Below are 27348 nucleotides of genomic sequence, written 5' to 3'. Positions count from 1 at the left end.
ACTCTGAACTTACATTGAAAACTACAACACACAATCAGGTAATTCACCCAATCTGGTCTGATGTTCATGCTCCACTCAAACCTCCTCCTTCTGTTCCTCATCTGCTCCTTTTATTGTAGCACTCCATTCATTTCTTCAAATGCTAATCTAACTTCCCCTTAAAAACACCTGGGTCATTTTGATTTGTCCACCTAGGAGCAAGTTCCAAACTTTCTCTGGATAGAGACTTTAGACTTTAGAGATACAGTGCAGAAACAGACCATTCGGCCCACAGGATCTGCACCAAACAATGATCACTAGCACTACCCTACACACTCGGGACAATTTACAATTTACAAACCTGCACGTCTTTGGAATGTGGGAGAGAACCGGAACTCTGGGAGAAAACCCACTTGTTCACGGGGAGGACGTACAAACTCCGTGCTGACATCACCCATAGTCAGAATCAAACCCGACTCGCTGGCGCTGTAAGGCAGCAACTCTACCGCTGCGCTACTGTGCTGCCCGAAATTCTCATTGAGTTCTTGTAACTATTTCATGTGACATTCTCTATTTTGTTCGTTTTTAGATTTTATGCTTTAAACATTTTTTTTTTTTTAATTCAACCGAAAAGTTTGAATACTTCAGCTTTTAAAAATGGCATCAGTGGTTGAGCAAGACTTCTTAGAGGGGTAAATTTAATTTTCTCAGGCTTATCAACAAGCAATAGGATTACACACTAAAACGCAAGGGGCTTAGCTGCTCAGTGACTGAGTTGTTTCAGCCTGATTTTTCAAAGCATGGGAGGATAGCCGCACACTATAGTAAGAACTTATTCATTGCTGGATGAAAAGATCGTGCTGAAACAGTATGCCCACTGCGAACAAAAGTCCCGCCAGTTTTGACATGGGCTGCAGGTAGAGTGTTAAAAGAATGAAGTGTTTTTTTTAAATCTCTCAGCGTTTTTCAGTTAAATGATGAACCAATTGCTGCGCCCTGCCCTTGCATAAATTGCTGTGTACCATTGAAGGACAAAAAACTAAAAGGAAGTGATTACCAAAAGTGGTGAACTCTGAGAGTTAGTGGTGAGAACTCAGACAAAATTCGAAATATATCAATGAAATTTATGCAGATGATGTGTAATTAAATAAAATTTTGGTGCCCCAGTGGCGCAGTAGTCGGGTTGCTACCTTACAGCGCCAGAGACCCGCGTTCGATCTTCACAACGGGCACTGTCTGTACGGAGTTTGTACCTTCTCCCTGTGAATGGGAGGGTTTTCTCCGGGTGCTCCAATTTCCTCCCACATTCCAAAGACGTACAGGTTTGCAGGTTAATTGGCTTCTGCAAATCTAAATTGTTCCTAGGGTGTAGGATTGTGCTACTGTACGGGGTGATCACTGGTAGGCACGGACTAGGTGGGCCGAAGGGCCTGTTTCTGCGTTGTATCTCTAAAGTCCAAAATAACGCTACATCCTCACAGAGTCTCCACAAGGTTACAACACAGAAGGCCAATCAGTCCATCAATTCCATGGCAGCTATATGCAAGAGAAAGAGGGCTAGGTCACTCCACTCCACACATCATGAAATATAATTGTTTAGAGACGATAGAACAAGTTAAACTGGGGGCACAAAACACTATAAATAACAGCACTGTTAAGGCCACAATGTAAACAAAGAGTGCGGTTCACTTTAAGAGAGACAGAATCGAAATCTGAGATGTTAAACTCGTATAGAACTTTAGTTAAACCTTATGAAAGAATATCTGCAGAGCCACAGGGGAAGAGCATAGCAAAAGGTCAGCCTGATTTACCCTACAAACATCCTGCAGGGACTCAATGGGCTGTAACAATTCTATGATTCTATTCACAGGGAAAAATATATCAAAATGATTTACCAGAACGAGATCAGAGCTCTGGGTTCACACCAGATAGAAAGGGTTGAACTGAGACTGAGACTATACAAGTCTTTCAAATTATGAATGGGATTTGATAATGTGACATTCAAGGGAAATGGTTCCACTTACAACCGAGACTAGAAACAGGACCCGATAATATGAGAACGTCACAAATAAAACTCATACAAGGTGGTGCCAGAGTGTGGCGACACTTTGCATGCTGGTCCCAGTGGAGGATCTACTATCATCCAATACAATTACCCAACACAATTAAATCTCTTTTATACCTGTAAATCCAGCACCATTTTTAGTAGTTAACTATATTCTGCACTCTGCATCTTTCCCTTTGCTCTATCTATTGGACTTGAGTTTGGCTTGATTGGATATATGTAAAGTGTTATCTGATTGGATTGGATAGCATGCATAATGTGCCTCAGTATACATGACAATAATAAACCAAAACAAAAGGACATTTTAATAATATTAATTTTTGAGGCAAGTTGCAGAAATTGCTGTGAACAATTGAAGGACAAAAACTAAAAAGGTTTTTAGCCGAACCTTGGTGGTCAGGTTCTTATTAAATCTATTGCCCCAGGTTGGAGAGGACAAGGGGATCATGACAGAAGCCTCCTCGTGGTCACCCCCCAGAAACGGTGACACGATGCACTCGGGCGACCAATTCTGCCAACATGTTGGACGATGACTGAAGCCAACAGCGAGCTATACATCGTCTGACACATGAGCAAATGAACTGAGGACAAAGGGGGACTCAGAGTGGTTCCATCGAGAATTAGAGGGGGTGGTGGGGGTCCTCTCTATGTGGCGATTCTTTGTATGCCTAGTTATGCAAAATAAAGCATCTCACTGTCACTTGTAAAAAAGTATCCCTCTCCCTCACCTTAAACCTATCTCCTCTGGTTTTCGATTCCCCTACTCGAGACAAGAGATGCGTTTCAGTGGGAGCAGGATAAACACATGTGGAAGAAGGGAAAGAGAGAAACATGGTCTGTACGAGATGAAGAAAGGTTGGAGCAAAAACATGGGTGAACTGTAAATTCTTTAATTATCCCTGCTAACAATGCACATGGATCTATGTGTGTAGATTTCAGGAGCAGAGTTGGGGGCTGGGCTGTGGGTGAGTGTGGATGATGGCAGAAATGAGGAGTGACAATGGAGCCTTTCTTTTTCAATAATCAGCCTGTTAGCACTTCACATTTAGCTCTTTGAAAATATCCAGAATGTGACCAATCTACAACATTTCAAGGGCACAGGAGGGAGAAAATGCTTTTGTTATTTGAAATATGAACCACAGATGTTTATTTCTTATGGTTTCTGACATAGCTGGAATTCTTCACTTAAATCACCATCTCCTAATCATTTTCCTGCTCCCTGCTGATCTCCACCAAAGTCTGTTGCTTTCAGAAAACATCCATTCGTATTCCATAACATTCATTAATTAATTGATTGCCGTTTGTGAGATGCTTTTGAATGGTATTGGCTCGCCGTGAAGCGGGTTCTGTTCCACTCACATTGACAGTCAAGGCCGTTGACAGGCATATAGTTGTATTCTTCACAATTCTCCCAGAGGCTGGTGCCAACTCAATTAGTGATTTCACAAAGCCTATTAATGCCTCACACAAAGCGAGGCGGGCCCAGCCTATTAATTGAATAGGTAGCGGTTGTTCTGTGGCAGTGCCGTGTTTCAATGGGCTGGTGCCACCCTAACTGCATGGTGTGCAGTAAAGTTCATGCAATGAGCATCTCAGACCCAGCTGGAGTTCAGATGCCCACTGGGTAAGCGTGTAAGCTGCAGACAGCTGCAAGGTGGTTATCTCATTAAAACGCACAATTAAAGCTACGCAGAAATAAAAGAAAACAGTTGTGGCCTCAATTTCATCCCTAGTTTCAATAAGCCGACCAGAATGTGAAAGGTTGAGGTTAGAGAAGGATATTCACCTCCGATTGCCCATTCCGATCACATGTCAACATTTGAGAGACATTAAATGGACACATTTAACTGCCAGGGGCTGACAGGTTCATTTCGATATTAACCCTAAGGTGGCCAGGACACAAGTGTGTGCACAGTGGAGCAGCTGGTAGACCCAGGGACCCAAGTTCGATCCTGACCTCCGGTGCTTTCTGTGTGGAGTTTGCATACTCTCCTTTGGACCGCCTGAGTTTCCTCCGGGTGCTCCAATCTGCTGTCACATCCCAAAGCCGTGCAGGTGAGTAGGTTAATCTGATACCGCAACACAGCCCCTGGGTGAAGAAGTTGTCCCTCATATCCCCTCTGAATCTCCTCCTCCCTTACCCTGAATCTATATCCTCTAGTTTTACCTAACCCTGAGATGGGGGAAAATTTCCTCCAGGCTACCCTATTGATGCTCCTCGTGTCACTTCTAAACCTCCTCTCCTCCAGAGACAACAGACCCAGCTCCTCCAGTCCCTCCTCATACTGCACCCTCTCCATCCAAAGAAACATTCTGATGAACCTTCTCTGCATCTTCTCCAGTACGATCCAATCCTTCCTCTCTTGTGGTGACTTGAACTCCATGCAGGGCTCCAACTGAATTCTGACCAGGATTTTATAAAGATGGAGCATCTCCCTGCAACTGTATTCAATGCCCCAACTAATGAACCTTTGCCACTGTCCCCATGCCACCCTAGCCATGTTATCCACCTGCGTTGCCATATTCAAGCATCCACATGCTTGTTCTCCAAGATCCCTCTGTTCTTCAATACTCCCAGGACCTGGCCATTCATGGTGTATGTCCCGGCCTCATGCGTACACCCCCTCATCTTGCGTTTGTCTGGAGTAAATGCCATCCGCCATTGATTAACCCATTTCACCAGCTAATCAATATCTTCCTGCAGCCAAAGACTCATCCCCATTATCAGCAATTCCGACAATCGTCATGTCATCTGCGAACTCTGTGATCACACCTCCCACATCCAATACATTACAAGCAGCAAGTGGCTCAGTGCCAATGCTTCTAGACTGGAGGCTGGAGGCCCATCACAAAAATAATTCTCTACCACCACCCTCTACCACCTCTTGGCAAGCCAATATTGGATCCAGTTTGCCAACTTGCCCGGAATTCCATGGGCCCTAATCTTTTAAACCAGATTGGTCGGTGGGACATTGTCAAAGGCCATTGCTAAACTCTACATAAGTCATATCTATTACCTTGCCCTCATTAAAACTTTTTTTTTCTCCTGTGATTTTTATCCCAAGAATACAGCGCGAAATCTGGCCCCTTCTGCCCACCGAGTCCACGCTAACCAGTGATTCCAGTACACTAGCACTATGCTACACATTGGGGACAATTTACAATCTTTACTGAAGCCAATTAACCTACAAAACTGTACGTCTTCGGAGTGTGGGGGGAAGCCGGTCAAAAACCCACGCGGTCACGGGGAGAATGTACAAACTCCATACTGGCTGCAGCCCACAGTCAGGATCGAACGTGACTCTCTGGCGCTGTAAGGCAGCAGCTCTATCACTGCACCACCATGCTGCCGGCTGCTCACAGCAAAGTCCTAGAGGTGATATAGAACTGAAGAAGACCACACTTAACCTCCAGTGATCCCAAGCCAACTCGAGATGTTTGGCAACTCAGGGCAACTACCTCTTGTGAGTCCAGTTACCTTTTTCAGACTCATCTCATTATCCTTGACGTTTTCACACCAGGAGTAGTTACAATTGGGACAATTCTGTTTGCTCATGCGATACCTGAAATACATAAGAGGCGCCTATTACCGATTTGAGGAGATCATTTTTATAAGAGGAAACATTCAAGGCATTCACAACAATATCTAGTGAAAGGAAAACTCAATGAAAACTTTCCTTAGGGTGAATCTTCAGATTCAATTCTCTCAGTAAAAAGCTTCACGTCACACAGAACACAAAGTGCTGGAGGAACTCAGCGGGTCAGGCACCATTTGTGGAGGGAATGGACAGACTATGGTTCGGGTTGAGACTCTTTTTTCAGGAGTCTGAGGAAGCATCCCAACTCAAAACACCGTCTGTCGAGATGGAAGAAGGGCCCCAAGCCGAACCGTTGTTTGTCCATTCCCTCCACAAATGCTGTCTGACCCACAGAGTTCCTCCAGCACTTTGTGTTTTGCACAAGATGCAAGCTTCTGCAGTTTCTTGTGTCTCTACGTGACACAAAGAATTTGGCAAAATTCACATAATTTTCAAATTAATTGAATGGGTGGAATCCTCTGTGTTCTATAGCTAATATTTCAACGTACAGTACCATCAAACATCACCGTTTCTAACCTGGTGATGTGATAAGACTTTTGGGGGATATATTCACCCTTCTCTGCCACTACTAAATGCATTGATGTATATTGTTCCCTCATTGCGCATGCTTTATGCATTCAATCCCACTGACATCATTCGAACCAAATATGGAGAATTCAATATTTAAAGTCAATATTGTACTTTATGCTTAGTCCTGGTGACCAAAGACAAATATCTCCCCGGGACAAGATTGAACATAATAGACAGCAATAGGATATCTTAAGGATAAGGGGGAAATCCTTTAAAACCGAGACGAGGAGAACTTTTTTCACACAGAGAGTGGTGAATCTCTGGAACTCTCTGCCACAGAGGGTAGTTGAGGCCAGTTCATTGGCTATATTTAAGAGGGAGTTAGATGTGGCCCTTGTGGCCAAGGGGATCAGAGGGTATGGAGAGAAGGCAGGTACGGGATACTGAGATGGATGATCAGCCATGATCATATTGAATGGCGGTGCAGGCTCGAAGGGCCGAATGGCCTACTCCTGCACCTAATTTCTATGTTTCTATGTTTAATAGTGCATAAAACTCTTCAACTCATAAAGATAGATACATTTAATGTTCCCATGCTCATTATAATCTCCTTGGGGATGTTAATTCAGATCCGGAAGGTGTGTTACATCACATCACAACACGGTGGGAAATATTCTGAGAGGTGAAGCTGAGGAATGCTTGTTGGGGCAGAGTAATGGTGGCCCTGCTCTGATTTCTGCTGGACATCAGTTGACAATTTCCAGATGAGAGCTTCAACCAAGCGACAGAGATGGTTATAAATCAATCCCATTGCACCACATGAAAAGGAAGAAGGGATTCCTTCCCTCTCCCTGTATTTATCCTCCAGTTTGCGTAGGGCTAGCTGATTGTAGTGGCCATTTGGTTTTAAATTGCCACTACACTGATTACCTGGCCATTGTTCCATTGCTGCTTATGGGAACTCTCACAGAAGTCTACTCCCCTGTTCAATCATGGCTTATCTATCTTTCTCTCTCACCCCCATTCTCCTGCCTTCTCTCCATAACCCCCTGATCAAGAATATGTCAATCTGTGCCATATAAATACACAATGACGACCTCCACAGCTGTCTGTGGCAGTGAATTCCACAGATTCATCACCTTCTGACTAAAGAAATTCCATCTCATCACCTTTCTAAAGGTATGTCCTTTTGTTCTGAGGCTGTGCCTTCTGGTCCTAAACTCTCCCTATTCCAGGCCTTTCACCTGTGAAGTGTTTGATTTTGATAATGGTTTGCTAAAATAGGTGAACCAAGCCTGGTACAAACAGACACAGAACAGAGTGAAGTAATTACTATTAATACCGCTGCTTGTGATATGAACTGACCTGTACATAATGCTTTGTAAAATAGAGGCAAATGGGGTGATACCTATTCCAGCTCCAATCAGCACTGCATGCTCTGAGGTAAAGATTGTCCTGGTTGGAGTCCCATAAGGGCCATCAATGTAGCACTGGCAAGGAGCACAGAACATTCATTATGGAACACCTTTACAGATGAAAACATTTGCTAAAATTGCACCGATCCTCTTAAAAAGAAACACTGAATGGTCAAGTTATTTGTCCGACATAAATGTTCCTTTTTAATTTATCTCGTTGAATATGTGTCGGAGTTTGAAAAACATTTAAAAAACTAGGAAGATGGAAATGAAACAGGGTGACCTAGCCCCTAAATCCTATCCCATCATTCAGTGTGATCTGTGACCTAACTCCACAATCCCAAATCCTATAATGCCTATAATGCAGTTCTAATAAAGGATGAATAATAGGTTTAAATTTGACTTTCAATTTACAATTGTCTGTCTCTTAAAAAGAACGCCAGGTGCTTTGTGAAAGTGTTTCTTAATTTCATTCCTGAGATCACTCTCAAGATCAGGTAATACACCTATAACCTTTGTTAACTAGACTTGAAATTTTACCTTAAGGGTTCATGCTGCAGTCTAGTAAATCTATATTGCACTTCCTCCAAAGTCAATTTAACCCAGTGCCCGAAACTGCTTTGCCCAGGAGTGGTATTAACTCTTCATTGTCTAAAACCTCGCCAATTCTACATCTTTTAACAACGTAATACATTGAACTAAGGACGTTTTGTGTTGTTGCAGGAGGGAAGGGAATAAAATATAATTTGACATTGTCAAAATATAGCTTGATTGTAAATAGCACCCTGTTTGATCTTGTTGTGTAGAAACGTACTGCGTGTTTCTATACATGGTAACAGTGACACTAGCTTAAAGTAATTTGGACCCCTTGATGTGCTAATATGCCAGAGATTACTTTTTTTTTATGTGAGAAACTGATTTTTACCTTAATGTTGCAGTACTGATGATTCTCACCCAATTTTGTGGACACCTTAAAAACAAGGTTTTCGTTACTGAAGAGATAAAATTACAGGATTCTACAGATTCAACAATTCTTCTTTTCCCTCCATAAATGTCTTCCCTTCTTCCTATATGTATTCACTCTTGAGGTTAATGGAGAAATCTCTTCTCATCTCAATTTGGAACAGCTATGGAGGGCCATTGGCTTCCTGCACTTCAAGGGACTGTGCATGTTTTATCACTGACCCTGAATTGTATTGGAACGAAGGCCAATATCTTCATCTCTTCATGTGCACTTCCATCAACAATGACAGAACAGGGACAAAGTGTCATTATGTAATGTGTGTGCATTCCTCATCTGTTGATGCAATGGCTTCAGCTGGGAGAACATAAGAAACATAAAACATGCAGCACAGTGGTGCAGCTGGTAGAGCTGCTGCCTCACAGAGCTACTGTGTTTGTGCGTTATACCATGTTCGATCCTGAAATCGGGTGCTGTCTGTGTGGAGTCTGCATGTTTTCCTTGTGACCACGTGGGTTTCCTATGGGTGCTCCGGTTTCCTCCCACATCCCAAAGTCGTGCAGGTCTCTATGTTAATTGGCCTCTGTAAAATTGCCGCTAGTGTGCAAGGAGTGGATGAGAAAATGGGATAGTGTAGAACTAGTGTGAATGGGTGATTGATTGTCAGCATGGACTGTGGATTGAAGGGCCTGTTTCCATACTGGTGCTCTCAACTAAAGTAGGCTATTCAGATACTTGACTAGCCATCATTTTCCCAGCTGTCCAAAAATCTACTGACTTCTGTCTTGAATAAATTCTGCAACTGAGGTCCCACAAACTTCTTACATGGAGACTTACATCAAAATTCATTGTCCTCTGGCTGAAGAAATTCTCTTCCCATCTCAATTTGGAAAAGCTGAGCTCTTAATCTGAGATTGTGGTTTAGTTGGAAGAGCAGACCTGTACACAATATTCCAGGGATGGTCTCGCCAGCACTCTATATTACTGCATTAACTCAACCACACTAATCCTGCACAGTCCAAGCTTCCAATCTATGCATTTTCTTGTGTTTGCTCTTGGGTGATAGATATCCATTTAGTTGTTGGGATTGTGGGTTGGCACCTCCAAATAGCCACATTCCTGCCTTCCACCATCTAGCAATCCACATGATTTCCTTTCACTTTACATGCTTATAATGTTCAGAGAAACTGAGAAGCTTCGATGAACCTTGGATGAACCTTGGATGAACCTTCGATGAACCTTGGACACCATTCCAGGTTATCTTGGTGATCTGGCCAACATTTATCCTTCTGCCACAAAACACTATCCAATCATCAACACAATACTGTTTTACTGTTCACAATTAGCTGCTCATTCACCAATATTACGCCGTGCCTTCAGCTCAAAAGCCTTTCATTGATACAACGTGCGTTGGGACATCTTGAAAGGGACGGCAGGCGCCCAAGGCTGGTTTTGTCTGCCACCTTGTGGACAACTTCAGCATGTCAGGCTCAGAATAGGATGGCACATAACTAACGTTAGCAGAACTAATGGGGAGGAAATTACATTAAAATACAAGCGAGGAAAGAATGGTACTTAAAATGATGACATGAAAGCAGGTCCTCCTGGCAATACAGGCAAGAGCAGTGTACAGCTGGAGATAAAGTTGCTATACTGCAGAACTAAAGAACATGGCAGGAAAACTTCTAATTTCTTTGATGGACAACTGCTTTGGGCATTTCTTGGTTAATTCATTATTTTTGTTTTTGTACCATTTGAAAACAGCAAAAAAATAAAGACATGAAAGTGTGTTGGTGTGGGTCTCACTCTGACCGTTAACATATCCTCATCTTGCAAATATTAATATGGACCGACATATATATTTCCAGAATTTCAGCCAGTTCAGACGTCTGTGGTTGATTTTCTCTTTTCATTTTAAGATACTTAAAAGAGATCTGCAGTGCTTCAGTGACCTTGAGTTTAACAATAGGCTCAGCCAGCAAAGGAGAAGCAGTCAGGATTTTTGCATTCCAATCTCTGGAGTGGGATTTGAGCCCACGAACCTCCTGACTCAGAATTACTAATTAATAAGTAAACCTGCAGTCAGCTGAAAAGCCTAGAAAACATTAGTTGCAGAAATAATAGCAACAGAGTCTGGTATTTACTCACAGCTGCCAAACAACTGTGGTACAAAAGGCTTTGTATTGAAGTTCCACCTCAGAGCACAACATTTGTGGCTGGTGCTCCACCACTGCACTGAGGGATTTGCTGCACTGTTCGGGTGCTTTCTTTTGAATACGTTTTTTAATTGACTAGCAGGCAAGAGTTAAAACACATGTGATTGAATGTAATGTACTGACATCGACACGGAACCAGTGGGCAGATAGGAAACAAAGAGCCAAAAAAACAAAAGAGAGACATAAAAAACTCAGCGGGACAGGCGGCATGTCTGGAGAGAAGGAACGGGTGGCGTTTCGGGTCGAGACCCTTCTTCAAACAACAGCCAAATAACGGGAAGAAGATGTTTGGACCGCCCACTCCTATTTTCAATGTTTCTCTGTTTCCTCAATGGCAAAAAGCTCAGAATCTGGTGTAACAGCAGAGAACATCTATTGCTCAGAGGCTGTGACACCAAGTCACATTTTGGGCTGATGCCCCTGTACTGAGGGAATGCTGCACTTTTGGGAGTGCTCTCTCAGGAGGATATAAAAGATCTCATGGCATTATTAAAGAAGCTAGGCTAGTTGGCCTGGTCAATCATGACAATGAAACCAGATCTTACAGATATTTGTGGGATCTTGCTGTCCACAGATTGGTTACCACGATTATTGTTTGAATCTGTTTTTGAATATATTAGAAACTTGAATCGCTTTTTTCTTTATTTTGTTAAGTTTAAAATTGATTACTTAAAGATGATTGTAGTGCTTCACGATAGCAACAGAATCAACATTACACATAGAAAATGCTCTCCTTGAGATATTAGATACACCCAGGGTGCTAAACAAGTGTTCGAGGCTCCACAGAGTTGAACTTATTGGGGCCTTTTACTTTTATATTAATGATTCATCTACAGGGATACAGTGACGTACTTTATAGTTGTGGAAAACAGACGAATGATTCTCTGTCTTGCTAATAACTTGTTCTTTCCGGCACGGTGGCGCAGCGGTAGAGTTGCTGCCTTACAGTGCCTGCAGCGCCGTAGACACGGGTTCGATCCCGACCACGGGTGCTGTATGTACGCAGTTTGTATGTTCTCCACGTGACTGCGTGGGTTTTCTCGGAGATCTTCAGTTTCCTCCCACACTCCAAAGACGTACAGGTATGTAGATTAATTGGCTTGCTGTATGTGTAAATTGTCCCCAGTGTGGGTAGGATAGTGGCAATGTGTGGGGGTCGCTGGTCAGCGCGGACTCGGTGGGTCGAAGGGCCTGTTCCCGTGCTGTATCTAAACTAAACTAGACTCATCCCAATAGCTGCATAGTGCCTTTGCAACTTACTCTTCCCATCCCATCAACACATTGTTCTCTATTGCAACACATTCTCCTCATCTGCTTCATACCTCCCTGGGCTGAGGTCCATCGGCGCCCTCCACCTTGACGGAGATTTCCAAAGATTCACTATGACATCGCCTGCACTGTTTATAAGACGTCAGCTCCACTTTATCATCCTTGTTGGTTGCGACTGAATCGTGAAAGCCAGCTGAGTTGATCGTGTGTTCCTGAAGACAGTAAAGCATAAATGGATCACACCAAATACTGTAGGAAGGAGTGAGCATTGACTGCAATGATGGCAGTGAACTAAGCGTGGACTAGATACAGGCTAGCATGCTGGTGGAGTAACATATATTGTAGCAGGCACATGCTGACATGATGCCACAAAGTATACTGTAGATAGATTTTGACATCACAATAGCCTAAAGTGGGTGTTAGGACTCTCTTGATGTTTATTTCCATTACAATCCATTGAAAGTAGACAGCTCCCTCACTCCCAGCCATTTTATACTATTGCCCATTGTTAAGTTCTATTCCCCAGAGGCTAAGGCTCAAGTAATTTATCAGTGTCATCTGAATTTCTCAATATGCTGTTGCCTAGGAACACACAGGGAGCAGTAATATGTGCAAACTTAACATCGCCTGACGTTCTCCTGGATATATCTCAGGCTCTCCAGATGGTGGACTCCCACAACCAAAGATCTTTGCCCACAACTGATATGTGAAAGCTGACCAGAAGTATATAAGCAGAAGATGCAAAACATCGTGTGATTAAATAATAGTGCTTCATCCAAGCTCAATAAGGGTTAATAGCACAGGTATTGTAATTAATTGTCCATCGGTCTGAGATTTTTTTTTAATTTTTCCCAAGAATTGGTCAAATATCTGGCCTGGATTGAATGGAAGGGATCTTGCAGGAGGTAGAGGAACAGGGAACATAGTGATGTTCTAATTAGTTAGTCAATGTCTCCTCTTGGGGGGTGCAAGGCTATTTCAGACAGGCATAATATGCATTGGAATAGGAGCAGCAATGCTGAAAACTGGTAGCTGTGGGTGTGACAGAAAGGGGCTGTCCCACTTGGGTGACCTAATCCGCGAGTTCTGGCGAGTTTGCCCTCGACTCATACTCGCAGCATAGTCGACACGAGGTCGTCGGAGATCTTTGTAACTCTCCTTCATGCTCGAGAGTAGTCCCCGTGTACTCGAGGCCTCGGCTAGTTCGCGGCGTATTTTTCAACATGTTGAAAAATGCCCGCGAATAAAAAAAGGTCGCCATGGAAAAAAATCGATACTTTTTTTACTCGTAGGTTTAGTCGTAGTAGGTCGGCATGTTGGTCGTAGGTGATCGAGGGTAGTCGAAGGGAGTCAAAGGTAGTCGTAGATAGTCTTCATCATAGTTGAAGGGAGGTCGAAGGAGATCGGAGGAGGTCGTCTTCACTCTCCACTATTTGGTGTCCAATTTTCCCGAAGCTAGTCGAAGCTAGTCTTCAACATAGTCGAAGGAGGTCTTCAAAATGACATTTTTTCAAACTATCCTATCAAACTTGTCAATTAGGTCGCCCAAGTCGGACAGCCCCTAAAAGAACATTATTTTTCACTGGCATTGTCTGGATGGTGATCGTTGCATAATATGAAATAACGATGGAGGATGAGGACCAAAGATAGACTCAAAGTTCTGGGGTAACACAACAGGTCAGGCAGCATCTCTGGAGAAAAAGGATGGGTGATGTTTCAGGTCAGGACCCTTCTTCAGTCTCCTGGTTGAGTCCCGACCCGAAGCGTCATCCACCCTTTATCTCCAGAGATAATGCCTGTCCCGCTGAGCTACTCCAGCACTTCGGTATATATCGGCATCTGCAGTTCCCTTCTACACGAGGAAGAGGACCAACTCATTTGAAAGATGCTGCTGGCCAATCTCACTCAACATTCATGGACGGAGAAAAAAATGCAACCTATCAGTTCAGGGCCAAACATTGCCAATGTTTCTTAAAGACCATGACCCTCAAACAGAAATGGACACAGTCTGGACATTGTACAGATGGTGGCGAATCTCTGGAATTCTCTACCCCAGAGAACTGTGGAAGTTAAAGAGGAAGTTACAAAAAATGTTTGTAAAATCAGTGAATTGAGGGCTATGAAGAAGTGGCACAGAAGAGGAATTGAGGTTTGGGGCAGATCAGCCATGATCATGTAGAAAGGTGCGGCAAGTTTGAGAGGCAGAGTAGCCTACTCCTATTTTCTTATCTTCTTATGATGCAGGCAAGTTTCTAGGTCAATATTGTCAACAATTGTTCCAGGTCCATCCGCATTGACCACAAGAAGGTGCTCCAATGCCTCTACTGCCTCAAATTTGGCATGTATCTAATGACTCTTTCTGATTTCTACAGAAGGACTATAGAAAGCATCTTATTAAGATGCATTATAGCCTGGTATGGCAACTGTTCTGCCCCAAACTGCAAGAAAATGAGGAGAAATGTGAATGCAGACAAGTCCACGTAAAGCTGCCTCCCCATACCACCAGATTACCAACAATTTCTTCCATGTTGTTATTGGAGTCTTGAACGGACCTCCCCCATGTCATGGATGAATTCCTGATCTTCCAATCTACTTTGTGGCGGCCCTTGCACATTTTACAGCTGCATTTCTATGTAGCTGTAACACTATATCCTGTACTGTTTATTTTCTCTGCATCACCTTATATACATGTGTGTATGATTTGCCCCATAGCATATGAAACAAAGTTTTTCATTGTATCTTGGAGCACATGACAATAATACAAAACCAAACTAAACCATTGGAATGGGAAATATAGCAGAGCTTAGTAAAGTAAAAGGAAACTGGAGAAAAAAGTGATTGGGTACAAGGTAGGTGGAATGTTAGAATGTAGTTGGCGACAGGGCATCTTGGGGGGGGGAGTTTTCGGAGAAGAGGAAACACTTTTTGTGAGTCTGTGGAATTCTCCGCCTCAGAGGGCGGTGGAGGCAGGTTCTCTGGATGCTTTCAAGAGAGAGCTGGATAGGGCTCTTAAAAATAGCGGAGTCAAGGAATATGGGGAAAAGGCAGGAACGGGGTACTGATTGGGGATGATCAGCCATGATCACATTGAATGGTGGTGCTGGCTCAAAGGGCCGAATGGCCTACTCCTGCACCTATTGTCTATTGTCTATTGTGTTGGTCTATTGGATTAGGTTTGATTACACAAGCACATTTCAGCTGGATCCCCACATTGTTAGCAGTTAATCATAGTGTTGCTGCTAACAGTGACATTGCTACTGCCATTACCAGATTGTTTGCAAAGGAAAAGTAACAATATGGTTGTCAGAGATAAATCTTAGCACAACGGCGACCAAGTAGGAACTAAAATAGGAATCAATTACTTCAATCGTAAAAAAGTTGGAAAATTGGCAACAGTATAGATCTGTGTGCAAAGGACTAATTTTGCTTTGGCGAGGAACTGGGAAACAGCACGAAGGGGAGGGCAGACCTGTGCACATTTCTGGTGCTTTTTGTTCCGCAGGTTTCTCGTCAGCCTCTTTGGCTCGTTGCCCGGTTGCCCAGGTAGACGGAAGTACTCGTACAGTTGGTTGGTCCACTGGCCAAGGGACCTGATGTGAAGCCAGATAGTGTCTGTGGATGAAAGCAACCGCAAACATCAAAGTTACCAGTGCTCTTCAATCCAGCAACAGCTCAGATTCAATGGATAGACACAATCTGCCACTAGGTGCTGCTCATTGCGCATGGTTTGAAGCAAGCTTGGCACACCATCACCCACACAACCTTCTGTGGATCATCCACGCCTTCCCTCAGACACTCAGGAATCAGGCAGTGGAATGGCTCACATTTTCATCTCTATATTATTTTCAATCTTATTATAGATTACCAAACGTTCAATGAACTTTGTCAGCACCAGACACATGGCGACTCTTGTGTACTGTCCTGGTACAAACAAGCAGCCATAGTTTAGTTTAGTTTAGTTTAGAGATACAGCACGGAAACAAGCCCTTTGGCTCACCAGACCCTTCGACCCACCAACCAGCAATCCCGCACATTAGCAGTATTCAACAGAGAGTTAGATTTAGCTCTTGGGGCAAGGGAACCAAGGGATATGGGGAAAATGCCAGAACGGGGTACTGATTTTGAATGATCAGCCATGATCATATTGAATATCGGTGCTGGCACGAAGGGCCGAATGGCCTACTGCAGCATCTATTTTCTATGTTTCTATGTACACACACAATTTACATTTATACCTAGCCTATTAACCGACAAACCTGCATGTCTTTGGGGTGTGGGAGGAAACCAGAGATCTCGGGGAAAACCCACACAGGTCATGGTGAGAACCTACAAACTCCATACAGACAAGCAGCCATAGTCAGGATTGAACCCAGGTCTCTGGTGCTGTCAGGCAAAACCTCTACTGTTGCACCACTGTGCCCCCCCTTCGTACAGATCTACTGTAAGATTTTACCAGGTTGTATACAAAACAAATCATTTCACTGAAGGTAGACATTTTTGTGTACCTTCGATTTTCCAGCATCTGGAGTTCCTTCTTAAAAATCATTTCACTGACGTAGGTACATGTGAAACTATAATATAATTGAATCATTGAATAATTCCCCATCCACACTGCTGAGAAGCATCGAGGATCCCTCTAACCTGCTTGATCTTATCCAAGTTGCAAACGTTTTGTGGCCAGGTTCTGTGTTAGAGAATGGCGGGATTTTGCTGTCTACTCTACCTGCTGATAAATACGTAAAGATCAAATGCTTGGCTAAAATATCCTGGCTGACAGATTTGCTTTCATTTACTACTGCCAATAAGGCAATTACAGTCCACAGTACGCGCTCAAAAGGTGAGAAGATGTTGAGAGTACACCTGCAGTATTGTGATTGCTCATCAGAAGGAGAATAGGTTATTGTAGCAAATCCGCACACATGCCCACAGGAAAGACCCGAGCCAAACAGACCAACGCGATCCAATGTCAATTCTAATGCATTAAAGAAAACAGAAATTGCTGGAGGTTCTCACAGAGCATGTGAAGAGAGAAATAACAAGTAAAAGATTCAGATTGATGTCCTTTCATCAGACTTTTTTCCATTCTGATTGAAGGTTATCAACCTGAAGCGTTACAGGTTTCAATCTCTGCACATGCTGCTCAAATCATTCAACACAGAAACAGCTCCTTCAGCCCAACTTGCCAATGCTGACCCTGATTCCCAACCCATGCTAGTCCCACCTGCCTGCATTTGGACCATATCCCTCCCATCTTTCCTATCCACGTATCTCTCCAAATGTCGTTTAAATGTTGTTATAGTGCCTGCTTCAACTCGCTCATGGCAATTAATTCCATATATCCATCAATCACTGTGTGAAAAAGTTGCCTCTCAGGTTCCCATTAAATCTTTCCCGTCTCACGTAAATCTATGTCCTCTGGTTCTTGATTCTCCTACTCTGTGTAAAAGACAGTGTTTTCACCCTATCTACTGTATTTCCCTCGTGATCTCTGTAAGATCAGCCTCCTATGCTCCAAGGAACAAAGTCCTAGCCTGTCCACATCTCCCTATAATTTAGGCCCTCAAGTGCTGACAACATCCTCGTAAATCCTCTTTGCACTGTTTCCAGCTTAATAACGCCCTTCCCATGTTGTCTGAACCATGTTGACCCGAAACGTCACTCATTCCTTCTCTCCAAAGATGCTGCCTGGCCTGCTGAGTTACTCCAGCTTTTAAGGACAAAGGACATTTATTGTCACATACACCAATTGGTGCAGTGAAATTTGAGTTACCATGCAGCCACACAAATAAGATAAACACAACACTATAGTATTTAACATTAAACATAAAAACCATCCCCCCACACCGGAAACAACGTTTCCCACTGTGAGGGAAGGCAACAAAGTTCAGTCCTCTTTCTCTTGTTCACCCGTGGTTGGGGCCTATTGAGGCCTCCGCAGTCGCCGCAACGGCGACCCGATGTTTCAGGCCCTCTCGCCAGATGATGATACTCCAGCATCGGAAGAACACTCTCAGCGGCTTGGAGTTTTCAAATCGGCCGCTTCCTACCGGAGACGGCGACTCCTGAAGTTCACAGGCCGAGCTCCAACACTGGCGACCTTGGCGAAAGATCCCAGGCCTCCGCGATGTTAAAGTCAGCGCCGCCCGCGGCTGGAAGCTCCGCAGACCACAGCTCCACGATGTTAGAGTCGGCAGTCCCAGCACTCCGGAGCTTCCAACACGGCGACCCTAGTAAGGCATCGCCCGCTCCGCGATGGTACTTCAGTGCTGCGCCGCCGCTGCTGAAGCTGAAGCTCTGGCCGGTCTCCGGCAGGAAAAGCCGCGCCAATCCAGGTGGTAGGACGCGAGGAGGGGGCGAAGATGCGTCTCAGAGGAAAGACGCATCCTCGACCAGGTAACGGCTGTGAAAAACAGTTTCCCCCTTCCCCCCCTCCCCCCCCCCCATCTTTCACATAAAAAGACTAAAAGACCACTAAAACAAAACTTTTTGACGGACTAAAACATTTTTAAAAAGGATGAAAGGACAAACATCTGCAGGCGAGGAGGCCACACTCGATGGTGCCACCATCTTTTGTTTTACATTATTTGAGGTCAGTTGCAATGGTAGAAAATTGACCACAATACCCAGGAATAAGTCAGAGGAAAACAAATGAATTATCATCATGAATATTGCCCAATGTTACATTGGCCACTAGGGTGGAGCCAGGATGCAAAACAATGATGTGACTGTTCCAACGAAACATCTAACTCACGGGAATAATTTTCTCTTTGGTGTTGTGTGTCGAAGGAGAAAGATTCAGAGGCTGGAAACACTAGATACTTCTGATGCTGAAATCTTGAACAACAAAAAAAGTGCTGGAGGAACTTAGCAGGCCAGGGAGTACCTGTGAAGGAAATGGACAAATAGTGTTTTGGGTTGGGATCAGTCTGAAAAAGGATCCCGACCCAAAATGTTGTCTGTCCATTTCACACTACGGATGCTGTGTGACCTGTGCTGGGCGGCACAGTGGTGCAGCGGTAGAGTTGCTGCCTTACTGCGCCAGACCCAGGTTTGATCCTGAATAAGAGTGCTTGTCTGTACAGAGTTCTCCCCATGACCTGCATGGATTTTCTCCAAGATCTTCAGTTTCCTCCCACACTCCAAAGACATACAGGTTTGTAGGTTAATTGGCTTGGTATAAATATAAATTGTCCCTAGTGTGTGTAGGATAGTGTTAATGTGCGGGGATCGCTGGTCGATGCAGACTCAGTGGGCCGAGGGGCCTGTTTCCCCACTGTATCTCTAAACTAAACTAAACTAAACCTGCTGAGTTGCTCCAGGATTTCAGGGCTTACAAGATAAAGTGAAAGCAGACAAGGAAATAGTTGTCACAGTAGTTGCTGTGAAAGTAATGTTCATAGCTCAGCCCAGTTCAAGTGTTTAAGGTCAGAGTTACAGAGCTTCCTATGTTCACCACTTCAGGTTTGAGAGACCAAATGCAGATCTAACTGGATAATCAAGGCCCGGTGCCTCAATGATGTATGTGCCACTCATAGTTTTCAATAGGCTGAGAACCAAATAGAAAGGTAATTAGCATACGATTTACTTCAGACTAAAGGGCCTGTCCCACGGGCGTTATTTGCGTGTCATTTACGTGACATCATTTATGTGTCATGACGCATGGCGTGCATTACGCACGCATGGCGCGTGGTGAGCCGTGGTGGGGCAGGCAGTGATGCGCGATAGCGCACGGCGCCCCAGGATTTTGGGATTCTCAAAATCCTCTCGCACCACCTGCGTGAGGCGCAAATGACGCCCAAGTGGGACAGGCCCTTAAAAGGCACCAGGAAAACATTCCTCTTTCATCACATCGTCTTTCCCTTTTACTAAAGATACATCCAAATACCCATGCACCTGTTTCATTGGCTCTTCCAGGCAAATTATTGCAGTTTTTAATCCTTTGGGTAAAAATTCAATTTGGCATCGCGTTTTTCTTTTAATCATGCGTCTAGAAAACTCTTGCATGAAACTTGCGATAAGAAACTTTGGAGTGCATAACCTTGAAAATACCTCCTTTGCTCATTAATCTATTCCAATTTACTTTATCTGCTTCCAAAATATGAAGGAGGCGCAGCATATTTGCACCTCATCGCAAGAAAATCAACACATGCTGCAAAAACTCAGCAGGTGAGGCAGCATCAATTGAATTAGGAACAGTCAATGTTTTGAGTCCGAGATACCTCTGTTGGAACTCCATACCTTGCTGTTCTGGAGCACTGCTGATCGTAAATGGATGCCACTCATATTTGGCAATCTCTGGGATGTTGAGATATACATAGTCTCCTGGCTTGTAGTGGAAGAAAGCCGACCTCTTGATAACAAGATGGGTGACCTGAATATTAAGAAGGGCATGTTAAGAATGACATTTCCATGAAAGTGTCACAAACAAGGGTCTGATCTCTGATATCTACTTGTCACACTCCCATCGGTCACAGGGCGAAAGGATTTGTTTTTTGCTACTGTGTTGTACAACTTCTGTGTTGTACAACTCCGTGATGTTATGTATTACTGCATTACCTCTGTCAACCTTCTCCAAATCTCAAGGGCCCGTCCCACAAGCGACTTGTTGGCACCCTTCATAATCGCAGCAGGTCTCCGAAATTTTTCAACATGTTGAAAATCCAGCGGTGATCAGAAAAAGGTACGACTCTTTGGGCGACTACTCACGACCATAAAGGCGTCACCCCGCGGCATGTCGACACGTGACCCCTGTATGGTTGTGATTAGTCACCCAAAGAGTTGTACCTTTTTCTGGTCACTACTGCGACTATGACGGGTGCCGGCAAGTCACCAAAAATATCGCGTAGGTGGGACATGCCCTTGAGGACTAACCACAAGATGTCAATCTCGAGCAGATGAACATCTTATCAATAATTTCATTTAATTTCCCTCAGATTACATATTTCACACCCAACCATCCACTGAAGAATGGTGGTGAAAGTGGGTCCTTCAGAAACGATTATTTCAGCTTCAATTTCCAAAAGGCAGGCAGTCTGCTCCTAATGTTGGCTGAAACACTCTCCCTCTTTGATTTATTCAAGCATCTTTGGAAACAAATAAACGTTAGCATCCATGGAAAGCCACAAAACTGCTGGAGTAACTCAGCAGATCAGGCAGCATCTCTGGAGAACACGGAGAGGTGATGTTTCAGGTTGGGGCTCTTCTTCAGAGTGAAGAAGGGTTCCAACAGGAAATGTAACCTATTCATGTTCTCCAGGGTGAGTTACTCCAGCATTTTGTTTCTTTCCTTGGTAAACAAGCATTCACAGTTCTTGTTTACGTCCAGTTGTACAATGCACTGTCCTTTGAAGTGTAGGTGATGAGATACACAAAGCAGCATTAACCTCACACGCCATCTCATTTTTTTCTGTATAATGATCCAGTCTACCCATCCATCCCATATCCATTGAGAAACATGAAGAGTTAAGGGCCCGTCCCACTGTACGAGCTAATTCAAGAGTTCTCCCAAGTTTCCCCTGATTGGAACTCAAAGAATTACGGTAATAGCCACTCGTAGGTACTCAGAGCTCTCGTGGACATTTTTCAACATGTTGAAAAATCTTCACGAGTCTTCACGAGCTTACCGCGTTTCCCCGAGTACCTGCCGTTAGCGTTACAAGCTGCTAAGAGACGTCCCAAGCTCCGACGTACCCGCTATGTACATTCTACGTGCTTACCACGAGTTTGATTTTTTTTTTAAACTCGGGAGAGCTCTTGAATTACCTCGTACAGTGGGACAGGCCCTTTACTCACCTTAGATGGCAGCAAGTTGACTTCCACGACCTGTGTCCCACCAATGCGCGATACTGTAATTCCGACTATTTTTTCCATGAGAAACAAGAATCCCGAGGCCACGAACCACTTCCAGAAGTTGGGGCAGTGAAGAATTAACAAACCCCAGACCCAAATATAGCACAAATGAGTCCAATAAAAGAGCTGGAAGGAAAAGGTTAGCAAACAGTTATTCCTTAGTAACAATAGGATCAAACATTTGGAGGCGATTCAATGTCAGTCTGCGATTAATTTTGTGACTCTTAACAGGATTAAAACATAAAATCCTGTTCTTAAATAGTGGCTTTCATCGTCGTTTGAGAATTCCCATTATCCCATTAAGTATTCCCAAGTTTAATCACCGCTAATGATATGAAACAGAGTAGCCAATTTAATAATTGTGAAAATGACAAGATAATATGTTTTATTTAGAAAAAACAATTAAGAGATAAATATTCAGCAGGGCACTGGGAATACTTTCCCTGAATCTTTTCACCATCGATCTTTTAGTCCCATTAAAGAGGTGAAACAAGGAAGGGTTTACAAATGAAAAACGCAAGATGCTGGAGTAACCCAGTGGGTCAGGCAGCATCTGTAGAGGGCTGTGGGCAGGCAAAGCCCTACACAGAAGCTGCCTGACCTGCAGTGCAAGGTTACTCCAGCACTTTGTTTTATTTTTACATATTAAAGAGACCTTGGTTTCGAGTGTAATCTCAAAGTCAACATCACATATAGTACCGCACCAAAGTAGCATCCTTAATTTTTAACCTTTAGTCTCAATCCTTACGACCATCTGACTCAGAGGTAAAGGCACTCTAGGCAGAGCCACTGCTTATATTCCGTACTCATGGAGAGGATGTCTATACTGATTCAAAACTGCCAATTACAGTGTGTAGTCACATTATTAAGAGTCTGCTGTTCAATGCTCTCAGACTGTACAAAAATCGTTTAGAGCTTGCATTGTTCCATCTGCCAGCCAGCTGACATTGTAATAATGTCAGGATTTTATGACCTGCAAAACACAAACAGCACCTCTCACAGACAATAGCATTCATTTGACACAATTTTTCTGAATTATCTACCCTGCTGTATGGTTTAATGCCAGATCAGCTATTGTCAATTGTGTTATTATTGTTGGGAGCTACACGCTAAGTGTCTACGTATTTTAACATCAATCAAATTATTGTTTTACCATTGGAAAGTTGCTTCAATATTCCCAGAAGCCACTGCTTGTTTCCTAGCAACAATTGCAACTAAACAAACAGAGCAGGAAGCAAAGTACCATCCCACTAGTGGGTAGTTTAATTTAGAGATACACCGCGAAAACAGGCCCTTCGGCCCACCGAGTTCGCACCGACCAGCGATCCCTGTACACTAGCACTATCCTACATACTGGGGACAATTCACAATCTTTACCAAAGCCAATTAACCTACAAGCCTGCAGGATCTATCCAGTCTGAAGAAGGGTTTCGGCCTGAAACGTTGCCTATCTCCTTCGCACCATAGATGCTGCTGCACCCGCTGAGTTTCTCCAGCATTTTTGTGTGCCTTCGATTTTCCAGCATCTGCAGTTCCTTCTTAAACACGGTTCTATCCAGTACTTGTTTAACTGTTTCTTATGTGCTTGACGGTGCTTGGCTAAAGTGATTCTACGCCCTCTCTGCTACTTCATTAAATGCAATGTCTTTTGGCTTGGTTGGAAGCAGGAGGCTTTCTAAAATTCCGTACACATCTAACATATTTTGTAAGCCTGCTTTCATCATGCACTTGTCTTTGAGCTGGGCTACATTAACCTTCTCCCTCAATTTAATCAATATTGTTTGCCCTGAAGAACACCCTCCATCCTTTCTGGAGAAGAAGTGAGTGTTCACATGCTTTATGATAAATGCCGTTCCTGACACAGGCACATGGGGGAACACAAGACGTTGCAGAAATAGAATCTGGAGCAAGATACAAGGCATGGCAGTCTTGTGTTGCCGTTTTGAAGCAATTACACCTCAACAGTTTAACCGTCTAACTCAACGATTCACACGCACTGCCCTTTATTCCTTATCTGAATTCCTGCACCATTCTATCAAATCTGCAAGCTGTGGTTACCATGACTAATCATGAATTGTCAGACTCACCCAACAATCACAAGTGCACTGGACACACAAGAGACTGCCGATGCTGGAACCTTGAGTGAAAAACAAAGTACTGGAGAAACTCAGTGGGTCAGGCGACATCTTTTGAGGGAAATAGATAGGTGCCATTTTTGGGTAGAGACACTTCTTCGGACTCTCTTCTTCTTCAATCTAAAGACTCATCTGCCCACTACCTTCAGGTAGAAGGTGCAGGAGCCTGAAGACTGCAACGTCCAGGATCAGAAAGCTACTTCTCCGCAGCCATCAGGTTATTAATAATAATAATAATAATAAATTTTTATTTATGGGCGCCTTTCAAGAGTCTCAAGGACACCTTACAAAAATTTAGCAGGTAGAGAAAAAACATATAAGGGGAATGAAATAAATAGTAGAGACATGACTAGTACACAAAGTAAAGACAGAATTCAATTCAAAACACAATATGAGGCAATTAATGCACAGATGAAAAGGGAGGGGGACGTGGGGCTAAGGATAGGCAGAAGTGAAGAGATGGGTCTTGAGGCGGGACTGGAAGATGGTGAGGGACACGGAATTGCAGATCAGTTGGGGGAGGGAGTTCCAGAGCCTGTGAGCTGCCCTGGAGAAGGTTCTGTCCCCAAAACTGCAGAGGTTGGACTTGTGGATGGAGAGGAGACCGGCTGATGTGGATCTGAGGGACCGTGAGGGTTGGTAGGGGGAAGAGGAGGTCAGTGAGATATGGGGGGGCCAGATGGTGGAGGGCTTTGTAGGTGAGGATAAGGATTTTGTAGGTGATCCGGTGGGAGATGGGAAGCCAGTGAAGTTGTTTGAGGACTGGAGTGATGTGATGCCAGGATTTGGTGTGGGTGATGAGTCGGGCGGCTGCGTTCTGGACCAGTTGGAGTCGGTTGATGTAGGTGGAGCTGATGCCAAGGAGAAGTGAGTTGCAATAGTCCAGCCGGGAGGAGATGAAGGCATGGATGAGTCTTTCAGCAGCGGGAGGTGTGAGAGAGGGTCTGAGTTTGGTGATGTTGCGGAGATGAAAGAAGGAGGTTTTAAACTCAACTGAAACAAATCTCTGAACACTAATAGACCATTATCTGATTATTTGCACTTTATCTGCTTCTTTATTGATGTGTGTATATATTAATATAATGGTGTATGCACTTACTGCTATGATATGTTCTGTATTCATGCCTACTATATTCCATTGTGCTGATGCAAAGCAAGAATTTTATTATCCTATCTGGGACACTTGACAATAAACTCTCTTGACTTGACTTGACTTGTCTTGAGTCTCAACCCAAAACGTCAACTGTACATTTCCCTTTGCAGATGCTGCCTGACTCGTTCAGTTCCTCCAGCACATTGTCTATTTTACATCACAAGTAGAGAATCAGTCAATGCAATCAATTACTTTTCAGTTCCATCCTCGTCATTGCTGTTACATATATATCCCTCTGGGTTCTTAGTAACAGGTGGTAAAATACAGAGACGAGCAGATTAACACAGGGGAAATATGGAGAGGTCTAAAGAGATGCATCTGGATAATCGAGCACCTGCTCAGATTGCACACAAATGCACAATGATAAGCACACATCAATGCGTCATTCAGTGATGCCACACTCATTTACACATAGGTTGGAATTCTCTGGCCTGGCATTTTCTGTTGCCTGACCAGTCAGGTCCCAACATTTTCTTGTACCTCAAAGTGTCCACTCCTGCGAATGAACGTGCTTGAGCAGATTAACATCAAAACGATGAGGAACTGCAAGATGATGCCAGTGATGGAAGCCAATCCATATATCCATCCAATCCCAGGCCTTGTGGTAAACAGATACTCCCACAGCTGGTAGGTTCCATCTGTGTGAGTCATTTTCGCTGAAGAAAAATGAAGCAAGCCTCAATAAATATGCAACGATATACAAAGGAGAGAAACAAAAAGCTGGAGTAACTCAGCGGGACAGGCAGCATCTCTGGAGCGAAGGAATGGGTGACGTTTCGGAGGGAGACCCTTCTTCAACTATATACAATGCCTGTGGCATGGTTAAGGAGCAGAGAGCAGGGCGAGCTGAATAGTCTTGGGAGAAGATTGCATGTGAAGCATGGGGATTATACACCAAAGGCCTGCTTCTATGATATTAATTTGAGATAAAAATGTGAAATTAATTGTGAACACTCTAGGAAAATTGCTACAAGTGCACCGTCCTTTCAAAAGTCTTTCATTGATTGAATATTCATTGCGTGGATCATGATGTGTACACACCCCACAGGGTGAAATTACATATTTAAGAGGGAAAGGAAAAGAGCAAATGTGGGACAGGAGATGTTGAGTAAGGGCCTGTCGCACTGTACGAGGTAATTCAAGAGTTTTCCCGAGTTCTCCCCTGATTCGAGCTTGTGTAATGTATGTAGCAGGTGCGTAGCAGCTCGTACAAGTAACAAGTAACAATTTTTTTCATCACGAGTATTTTTTTACTCGTAGACATTTTTCACAGTGTTGAAAAAAAGTCACGAGTTTACCGGATTTCCCGAGTACCTACCGTTACTCGTACGAGCCGCTACGGGACATCCACGAGCTCCTACGTACCCGCTACGTACATTACACGAGCTCGAATCGGGGGAGAACTCGGGAGAACTCTTGAATTACCTCGTACAGTGGGACAGGCCGGTTAGAGTTCTTGAAAAATGTCTTACTGATTGCAAACCATTGCTTGGTGTTTTGGTGTCCGAGCAATATTCGCCGGTTGCTGTTTCGGAGCAACTTACCAAAGTTGACAACATGTGCAGCCGCATGAGCGATACTCAGTCCACAGATAGCAAATCCCACCAGCTGGTGCAGGAGCACGTGCTGGTCCAGAGGCAACACCTTCACCACCCAGGTGGCTCTTAACCAGGTCAGGCATCGGCGCAGCATCAGGACCTTCAAGATGGAAAACCTTCAAACTATAATGTCATCTTAAATCTTTAGCAAACATAGTAACAAAAACAAAAATCAGTTCACACAAATTTGCTCCAAATCCATCACTTTTTTTTGATACAGCACACTTTACTGAGTAGTGAAAGGCCTGGATAGAGTTGATGTGGAGAGGATGTTTCCACTCGGGGGAGAGTCTAGGACCATACGTCATAGTCTCAGAATTAAAGGACATGCCTTTAGGAAGGAGATGAGGAAGAATTTATTTTGTCAGACGGTGGTGATACTGTGGAATTCATTGCCACAGAAGGTTGTGGAGGCTGTCGATGGATAATTTTAAGGCAGAGATAGATAAGTTCTTGCTTATTACGGGTGTCAGGGGCTATGGGGAGAAGACAGGAAAATGGGGTTGAGAGGGAAAGATAGATCAGCCATGATTGAATGGTGGACTATGGCTTGATGGGCCAAATGGCCTAATTATGCTCCTTTCACTAATGAACCTACG

The 27348-nt window shown here is 43.8% G+C and overlaps 1 protein-coding gene across 1 annotated transcript in view; it reads right to left on the bottom strand.

Annotated features, from left to right (window-relative positions):
* Positions 1-27348, bottom strand: part of nox5 (NADPH oxidase, EF-hand calcium binding domain 5) — a 52912-nt gene that overhangs the window by 13659 nt on the left and 11905 nt on the right. The window contains exons 6-14 of the mRNA XM_055660967.1: positions 26696-26849; positions 25632-25807; positions 21807-21989; positions 20253-20385; positions 15484-15626; positions 12068-12226; positions 8494-8538; positions 7519-7643; positions 5523-5607 (exon numbers count right to left, since the gene is read on the bottom strand). Coding sequence (XP_055516942.1) covers positions 5523-5607; positions 7519-7643; positions 8494-8538; positions 12068-12226; positions 15484-15626; positions 20253-20385; positions 21807-21989; positions 25632-25807; positions 26696-26849 — 1203 coding nt within the window. The remainder of the gene's footprint in view (positions 1-5522; positions 5608-7518; positions 7644-8493; positions 8539-12067; positions 12227-15483; positions 15627-20252; positions 20386-21806; positions 21990-25631; positions 25808-26695; positions 26850-27348) is intronic.

This window comes from Leucoraja erinacea, chromosome 33 (genome assembly GCF_028641065.1).
Source record: "Leucoraja erinacea ecotype New England chromosome 33, Leri_hhj_1, whole genome shotgun sequence".
NCBI classification, from domain to species: domain Eukaryota; kingdom Metazoa; phylum Chordata; class Chondrichthyes; order Rajiformes; family Rajidae; genus Leucoraja; species Leucoraja erinaceus.
Note: the sequence above shows the minus strand (reverse complement) of the source record. Positions and strands in the feature narration are given on the sequence as shown.